At 50.5% G+C, this 9475-nt stretch overlaps 1 protein-coding gene across 1 annotated transcript; it reads left to right on the plus strand.

Moving 5' to 3' along the window:
• The first annotated feature begins 6645 nt into the window (after positions 1-6645).
• Positions 6646-7326, plus strand: LOC126990576 (40S ribosomal protein S3). Its single transcript, XM_050849188.1, has one exon. The coding sequence runs from the start codon at positions 6652-6654 to the stop codon at positions 7324-7326; it is 675 nt and encodes a 224-aa protein (XP_050705145.1). The 5' UTR covers positions 6646-6651.
• The last annotated feature ends 2149 nt before the right edge of the window (positions 7327-9475 follow it).

The following is a 9475-nucleotide window of genomic DNA, read 5'->3' on the forward strand; positions in this document are numbered from 1 at the left end:
CCGCCCGGCGGACGACCATGGAGGGCCAAGACGGGGATGGCGGGACCGTGGGGGAGGAGTCCCGCGAGAGACGGGACCTGAAGAGACAGAAGAAGGCCACCCCACCGGCGATGAAGACGACGCCGAGGAGGAGCAGCCACCCCCACCAAGGGAGGAAGGGGTCGAAGGCGGGGACCGGAGAGACGGATTCCTGGAGCGCGTGAAGTGCTGGACGGATGTCCAGCAGGGGCGACAGATACGACACGGGCGACGGCGGCGGGGAGGGGAAGGGGCCAAGGGGAGTCTTGGCCAGGAGCGATGAGACCACGTCACGTCCGATGTGGAAGGGGGCGCGATGAACCGTCAGCGGGGCGTCACCGTCCATAGTAGCAGAGGCAGGGAGGCTGAAGGCGTCGGAGTGGGCACTACAGTCCATACCGAGGCTGAGGAGACCCGTCCCGTTGATGGTCTGCCTGTATTTGGAGACCGGGCTGTCCGGGCAGACCATGGTGACCACCTGGGGAGTATCGGTAGCGAAGACCCAGCCCGCAGGAGACGGGATGAAGACCGGGGGGAAGACTCTGAGGAGAGACTTAGAACACAGCGAGAGGGCGTCTGGGCGATCGAGAAAGAGAGCGATCTCGCAGCGCTGGACAGAAGTCGAGTAGACAGGGGCGACAGGGGGACATACATAGAGCAGGTGGTGTTTAGTACAGCGGTCCAAGGAGTCTAAGAGCATATAGTGAGTGCGGTCTTCAGAAACCGCAAGGTAAGTGGAAAGCGTGTCGGTGTGCAGAAAATATGGCGTGCCATCAAGATGAAAAGGCAACGCGTCCATTTTAAACACATCGAACACGTCAGAGGGATCCCCTTTCATGGGGATTTGTAAGTAGAAGTGAAGGGTTCCTGAGGAAAGCGTACCTTTAGACCCTAGAGACATCTCTATACAATGCTAAATATTCATGTGCTGCAGGGAAAAGTAAGCCTGGATAATGGAGTGACGCATTGCTGAGCACACGAAATAGTACATCATTTGGAAGGAGGAGAGGGGAAACCTGCGTTTGGGACAGCTGCTGAAGGCCAAGCTTGAGATTCAGAGTATCATGATTTAGGTCACTAAGTGCCAACTGAATGAGAAGGATAGTCTCCAAAATACGCATTTCCCCTTCAATTTGCAAGGTTTTTAGTGAGAACTGACGGATAATAGCTGAGGCCAAAGCCGAGGCGGACTCTAGACGGGAGATGGCAGAATGAACATGACGGAGGTCCCGAACTGTGGCGTTGAGGACTTCCTGATGGAGGTTAAGTTGACGTCTCTCTTCTGTGGACAGAGTGTAGAGCTGGAGAGCTTCCGTGTATCACATCTATTTGGGCCTGAGTGGCCGTACCGAAAAGGAGGTTTGCTACCGAGCCAAGGAAATCCACGGCCCCTCGCTTCTGGCGAGTCCGAAATGGGCTTCCATCTCTACCACTCATAGCCGACAGAAAGCTGTTAAGATCTTTGAATAACTTCTCAAACTCAATGTGAAAAGAGTCTAGAGTGCGCCTGAGCAGACCAACAGTAGGGAACGATTGATTCATATGTTCAATCGACCATGAAACTTCCGCTGTTAGATTTGCCACGTTGATGAGAGGACGTTGGATGTCGTCCGTCTTGATGACGACGGGGACAACATAGTACCGTCCTGTCAACAGCATCTTAAAGACTGGGGTGAAGACGAGGCCGGGACGAATGGGTTGCTCCCGGGAGGGATCAAGGGAAGACAAGGAGAGGGCAACTCCCAGGATCTGTAATTATAGGGGGCATCAGTTCGTTGGTCGTTGGCGATACTCAAGAGGGCGGTCCATCACATTGGGGAGAGAAGGGGGTACCGTATTGGAGCGTAATGAGCGACTGACACAGGGCTCTGAAGGAGCTGAGGGAACCAATGAGGGGACCTCTGAAGCATCTGAGGAGACAGGAGCCGGTGAGGAGAGCTCGGAAGGAGCTGGAAAGGACAATGGCAGCGGCTCCTCGGGGAATAAGTCATGGGGAGTGGGTCCACTTCTACTACTTGATCAGGGAGAGGGTATGCACGCCTGACATTAGGAGAGTCATGGAAGCCAAGAGAGTCCTCGTGAACGACCTGAACATTATTTGTGTGAACTGTCTTGATCTTACCACCTCTAACATGACGCAGTCGTAAGACTACAGGGCTTATTTTTTCTAGCACCCTAAAAGGTCCATTGAACAAGGGCTGGAGCTTCTTTGGTTCGCCCTTTGTACATACATGCCTTAAGTAGACCCGATCTCCTACTACCACCTGTTTGGGTTTGGATTTCCTAAACATTCTTTCTGACTCCTGCCATCCTATATCTATATTGGTCTGACATAGTTTATAGGTCCGCTGCGCGACACTAGAAGTAAATGCTTTATAGCTGTCAACATCATAACAAGGTTGGAGTTTATTCTCAAGCACTTCAAAAGGAACATTTGGGTCCCGAGAGAAAAGCAAGAAAATGGTGAATCTTTCAGAACACGATGGTAGGCAGTGTTGTAGGCGTGTGTTGCAACCGGAAGCATTTGGTCCCAGATACCGCGATTGTCCTCGCACAAAGTTCTCAAGATATTTATTAAGGTGCCATTAGGCCTTTCTATCACACCGTTTGCAGACGGGTGATAAGGAGTTGTCCTTAGATGATCAATCTGTAACAACTGAGTCAACTCTCGTAAGAGAGTGTTGACGAACTCCTTTCCTTGATCCGTGACTAGAATCGGCGGGATGCTGTGTACACAGACTACGTTCTTGTAGAACGCAGCTGCCACTTCCTTGGCTGCCTTCGTACGAAGGGGGGTTGCTACCAAGAAGCGTGACAGGACGTCTATCACTGTCAGTACATACCTATAGCCTTCGTCTGAAACAGACAAAGGTCCGACAATATCCATATGGACTCTGTCAAACGGTTGGCCAACCTCTGGATACCTCATAAGTGGAGCTGGCGGGGATCCCTCTTCTTAAACCGACAACAGACAGGACAAGATCTGACATATTGCTCCACGTCCGCCTTCATTCCCGGCCAGTACGCAAACTTGCGACAGCGTGCCAACGTAACCTTAGTGCCTCCATGCCCTGCAGGTAGCATGGAATGCGCCAAAGCTAACGCGTTAGGAATGTAGCTTGGTGGAACGATAACCAGTCTTTTCTGCTTGTTGTATTCATCGCAAACATCGCGGTAGAGAATGCCGTTCTCTACACACTTCACTAAGAGGCAGTTTTTTGAAGTGCCTCTTAGCTGCATTTAACGTTACATTGCTCCTCTCTGCAACCTTTCTCTCATCTCTCTCATGTACGTTACCACCGGTGGTTTGTTCAAAAGCATGCTTCAATTCTCTCAGTTCAGGATCGCGATCCTGGTGCTCCATGAGTCCAGCAAGACTCCAATGGAGAAACTTATCCTGTTTGTCATGTCCCTCCGGAGAGGCGACAGACGTGTCCTGTCCACCCGTAAGGGTGACAGACATAATTCGAGCATCCAATTCGCCTTCTATCACGTCACTCTCCTGATTCCTAATCCTTGACAAAAATCTGCTACCATGTTGCTGGAGCCTGGGAGATAATCAATACTAAAGTCAAATTCTCCTAGAAGTGTCTGCCAGCGTGCAATCCTGCTGCTAGGTACTGTGCTTTTTAACAGCCAAGTCAGTGGTCTATGGTCCGACAGGATGTGTATCCTATAACCCAAGATAAGGGGTCGGTTAGTACTGAGGCCATAGATGACTGCTAAAGCTTCTCTCTCTACCGCTGAGTAGTTACGTTCTGCTCCATTCAGGGTTCTACTAAAATATGCTATGGGACGTAAATTACCATTTTCATCCTTTTGTTGCAACACACCACCTATTGCCTTATCTGACGCATCTGTGGTGAGATTGAAGGGCTTCCGGAAATCCGGAAAGGCTAAAACAATGTCAGTCGTTAGACTGTTCTTTAGTGTGCTAAATGCATGCAATGCCTCTTCATTCCACTCCAGATGTGTCTTATCATTCTTGGTTACTTTCCTCCCTTTGAGTAAATTATTAAGTGGGGATGCTATCTTGGCAAAGTCTTTAATGAATTTCCTATAAAAGTTAACCAATCCCAGGAAACCTTGAAGTTCTTTGACTGTTTTCGGAGGAGTGAGTTGTTAGGGAGTGGATGTTTGTCATCAATCAATTCATCGTTCAGAGCGCGGAAGTCGAGACAAAGTCTGACTCCACCATCCTTTTTAGCAACAGGGACTAGAGGTGCGCTGTAGGGTGACGCACTAGGGCGTATAATACCCTGGGCCTCAAGGTCCTTGAGCTGAATCTCTATTTCTTTATGATATTTTACTGGTATTGGGTATGGCTTTTTATATATAGGCTTGTCATTTTTTAGCCTTAAAGTGTGAACATAATAGGGGGTAATAGTGAGTGGCTCGTTTTTTAGAGCAAACACATCAGGATACTTGCGGGTTAAGCCCTTCAGACAGCAATTTTCCCGTTGTGAGGGTAAAAATAGCTCGTCTATCAGCTTATCGAGTACCATCTGCTTACTTGACTGGGTGACAGGCGGCTTTGTAGCTGTTTTTGTGACAGACTCTACACATTCATTAGTCGATGATTGATAGTATTCTGAGTGACAAGAATAAATGTGTCCCATCACTTCACCTGTTGGCATCTCAATAGTTTCTTCAGTTGGGTTAGCATAGGGAATGATGAATTTACCTTTGGTTTGTTTGACGTTAGGAGTTAAGGTTACTAACCCGGGAAATAAAAATGAAGAAGGGATATCATTGGACCTTGGGAGAAATAAGGCTTGCTGGGCTCTGCCAATCTCTGCCTCCAGAGTGACATACCCTGCCGTGCCTGGTAGCAAGGACGCCACGTTAATAGCGTATGCTTTCACTGGTACTTCCTCCATCTCGTCTAAAGTAGGTTTAAGGTCGGTTAGTCAATCTTCTGGGTACGGGCTCATATCGTCCGCAGCCAGGGAATGAACTTCCACTGGGTAGGCGCCCACCATTACACTAAACTGCCCAGGTGTGGCCAGCGGTGCAGCTACCACATTTTGTCTCCACATAAATTCTAGGCCCAACAAAACTGCTGTTGGTAACACTATACCTTGTGATATTACTACAAACTTTTCTATAATTTCTCCGTGCCCAAAGTCTACTACTACTTCGGCTAGTCCTTTATTAGGGATTGGAGTCCGATCTACCCCTTGTATGGAGAGAGGTTCTGTAACTATCATCTTCCCGCCTACCTTCCTAAATAAATCTTCTTCTATTAGGGACGCTCCTGCTCCTGTGTCTAGCATTGCGTAAACCATCTCCTTTTGTGCATTAGCGCCTACGCACAATCTCAACGTGAGGGCGTTGGTAGGGCCGTGGACTGCCGCAGCTACTCTGGGGTCGTTTTTTTTTTTTTTGTTCTTCTCGTGGTCAGGGTTGACCCAGGAGCTACGGGGTGAGGGACCGGCCGTGTACTCCGGGCGCCAGGCAGCGCAAGGCGAGACAGGCTGACGCCTGTTTCGAGTGGGCTGGTACTGAGGGTACCGAGAGCCCGTTGGTGGGTGGTAGGCACCCCTATACTGCCTTCCATATGTGCAATCGCGAGCCATGTGTCCTACATACCCACAAGCATAACATGTGGGTGGCGTGGGCGCGTTCCCATTTGGGCGTGTAGGTGGCGCGGCGTGCCGTCCTCCCCTTTGGGTTATCGGGTAACGTGACTGGCCTGGAGGGCGTGGAGGACGGGCTTGTGAGACATGTTTGGGTCCGAATGCCTGGGTGGAACAGACGTTCAGCACTTTTATTTCTTTGGCGATATCGGCATCGGATAGCTTCGACTCTGGATAAGCTTTAATATACTCATACCCTTTCTTTAATACCTTCTGTGGGTCCCCCTTTTCTTCCTCCGTTAGGATGAGTAAGAGGGCCGGAGGGAAAGCCTCTCTGAGCCGTAAAGCGGTTATCTCAGTTAGCAAACTGGCATTGTCAGGCTTGAGAGCGATCAACTCGTCTCTCAATGTCTCCAGGCGGATGAGGAAGGTGCGGATGTTTTCTCCTGTCCGCCGTTTTGCCTCTCCCAATTCTTTCTGGAGGACCGATACGGTCCTTACTGTGGGAAACACACGTAGGAAGTCTTCCTTTACTTTTTCCCAATCCTGTCCACATCTAGTGATACAACCGAGGAGATGATCGCGCGCTGCTCCCAGGGCATATTGTTTGGCTAACTCAATCTTTCCGGTAGTGTCCCAGTTTGCCTGTGTCCGGCTTTCAATATCCTCTATCCATTTCTTTGCTAGCTTATGGCATGGGAGGTTTGGTGCTTTGCTACTTTTTTCTTCTCCACCACAAAAATATAAGAGTCCCTGCACTCTACTAAAATCATTCAAGGTATGACGGCTAAGTAGCGTGACAAGATCATCATGGGCAAGGGTGATCGATTTTCCATCTTCTTTTTTGGGGGGAGGGTTCTTGCCTTCGTCTGGCATTTTTAACTCTAAAGTCTTATTCCCGTAATTCCAAGAATAACTGTCTTCTCCCTCGCTTTCGGATGTGGACATACACCAGTACAATACCAATATAAATCGCAAGTTTCACCACAAGTTTCACCACATGTTTCACCACATGTTTCACCACCCCACACCTGACACCAATGTTGTAACCAAGATGGCCGCCCCGATCAGCAAGAAGAAGAAGTTCGTCAAGGATGGCGTGTTCAAGGCTGAGCTCAACAGGTTCCTGACCAAGGAGCTGGCTGAGGACGGCTACTCTGGGGTGCAGGTGCGCCACACCCCTGCCAGGACAGAGATCATCATCCTCGCCACTCGTACACAGAATGTCCTTGGTGAGAAGGGGCGCAGGATCCGTGAGCTCACCTCTCTAGTGCAGAAGAGGTTTGGGTTTGCCGAGGGGTCGGTGGAGCTGTATGCCGAGAAGGTGGCTCAGCGTGGTCTTTGTGCCATCGCACAGGCAGAGTCTCTCCGTTACAAGCTAGTTGGAGGTCTTGCAGTTCGCCGTGCTTGCTATGGTGTGCTGCGCTTCATCATGGAGTCTGGAGCCAAGGGTTGCGAGGTGGTGGTGTCCGGCAAGCTGCGTGGTCAGCGAGCCAAGAGCATGAAGTTTACTGACGGCCTCATGATCCACTCCGGAGAGCCACGTCGCCACTATGTTGACACAGCTGTGCGTCACGTGCATTTGAGGCAGGGTGTGCTTGGTATCAAGGTGAAGATCATGTTGCCCTGGGACCCCACTGGCAAGAATGGCCCACGCACTCCTCTGCCTGACCACATCAACATTGTTGAGCCCAAGGATGAGGTGCTGCCAAGTGAACCCCACACCTGACACCAATGTTGTAACCCGTAATCCGGGTCACACAGGGGAGACGACACACTGTTTGTATTAGTGACACTTGACTTAAAATTCTAGTACTTTAGGAGTATTTAAAGGAGTTCGTAAATGGGGTGATGAAACGGTGTCGCCTTTCTTATATGTATTTTATTCTACCTTAATACTACTTAATATTACAGAGGGTAAAAATATTGTTTAAACCAGCGACTGGCTTACTAGACTCAATGAGCCTTCAGGTTTTCTTTCACTATTGGTTACTGACGTTAACACTGGTATAATATTGAGTAAAAACTCACACAATAAAGTATCATAGAAATATAATCCTAAGTAAAACTAAGATAATAGAACACAATAGATATGTTAGATACGCTTTCCTCTATGGTACCACATTACTCCATACTCACAGTAGCAACGATGAATGTTCTACCCATGTTGTCTAGGGAAGGACAACTGAGTGTCCAGCAACGAACAGAGTGCTGGTTGATCTGAGGTCAAGCCTGGAGAAATGCTTCTTATATAGGCAGACATCGCGAGGGTAATACGTCAGGCGTGTGAGTCATACATCAAACTCACACCGAGCTCATACAATAATCTACCTAACCGACATGCTTAATTCACGCGGTGACGCAGCTTTGTTTTCATAACATTTTGTTCCGCGGTTGATCGTGTTTTGACCGCGGTTGATTGTGTTTGGCTTAGAGAGATAAGCGGGTGCGTTAATGGGCAATTACAATTGTGTATAGGTTGGTAAATGAACAGTGCGTGTGGGGACAATCATGTCTTGGAGTCCGTGTTGTGTTTTAGCGGTCGATACCGCTGTTGTCATCGGAAAATATTGCCGGTGAAGATGATGATGACACGAGTGGTGTCGCGGCTCGCGGGGCACCACACACGGAGCGCTCCGTTTTCCTCGGCCTCCGCCGCAGTTGCTGCGGGCGGCAGACGAAGAGGTCGCTGCCGTCAGGCCGAAACACCTGCACCATGCGGCCGCGCTGCAAGTGGTGGGCGTCCAGCACGACCTCGTCTGTGTCGTACATGTCCTCCAGCCACGCCGGGAACACAGTGGCGGGGACGACCATCTCCACGCCGCCCCCCAGACTGATGGGGACGGCCTTCAGCTCTATGACGTCCAGCACCCGCGAGCCGATCCAGAGGTCGATGTCCTGCCTTTCGGTGGGCTCCGTGCCGGTGATCAGCCCCAGCCTCTTGGCCATGGTGTGGAAGAGGAAGGTGATCTGGGCCTCGGAGTCCAGCTGGACGAGGCACGCGTGAAAGTTCACTGAACCCAGCACACGGTTGTGGTCATCCACGTGAAGACACGGGTGGCTGCCGAGCCGCCTCTTCCTGGCGGGCACCGACGGCGGCTCCAGCACCAGCCGCAGCGTCTCGCCCTTGTCGGGACTGCGAGGCCGCTTGTTCGAAACACGATGCACTGGCGGGGGAGCCATCAAAGTGTTTGGTGTGTACGGCAAGGAGCCTAGAGTCCTTGTGTACATAGTATGTGCCTCGCTCCAGGAGGTAGGCTGCGAAAAGACGCTGGTTTTGGGGAACTTGGAGCTAGGAATGCACGCAGCTGAGTCTAGATCAGGTGGACGCAGAAACAAGAACACACACACACACACACACACACACACACACACACACACACACACACACACACACACACACACACACACACACACACACACACACACACACACACACACACACACACACACACACACACACACACACACACACACACACACACACACACACACACACACACACACACACACACACACACATACACACACACTTGCTTGCTTGTGGCAGTCCATCGATGTCGATGACGCCTCTGCTCTGAAGATGATGATGATGATGATCATGAAGACGATGATCAAGGGTCGTGCTGTCGGTGCCACCGGAGATGGCTGTTGAGTCCTATGCGGGAGCCACACACTTCACCACACCTGTGGCAGGGATGTTGTCCCACAGGTGCGGCTCCTAGGTTGCGTTGGCGTCGTTGGATACGTTGCTCTGCTCTTTTTCTTGAGTTCTCTTGTTTGAATCTGGTGGTTCCATTTACACATGCAGCCCTCCAAGCTTGCCTGTCCGTCGCCAGTGTCTCTAGGTCTTTGGGTTGGATGTTGCACCTCTTTAG

The sequence above is a fragment of the Eriocheir sinensis genome, unplaced genomic scaffold (assembly GCF_024679095.1).
Source record: "Eriocheir sinensis breed Jianghai 21 unplaced genomic scaffold, ASM2467909v1 Scaffold1779, whole genome shotgun sequence".
NCBI lineage: Eukaryota > Metazoa > Arthropoda > Malacostraca > Decapoda > Varunidae > Eriocheir > Eriocheir sinensis.

Bases quoted from the DNA above. Each gene is read 5' to 3' on its own strand.
- LOC126990576 (XM_050849188.1), top strand. From the start codon at position 6,652: ATGGCCGCCCCGATCAGCAAGAAGAAGAAGTTCGTCAAGGATGGCGTG.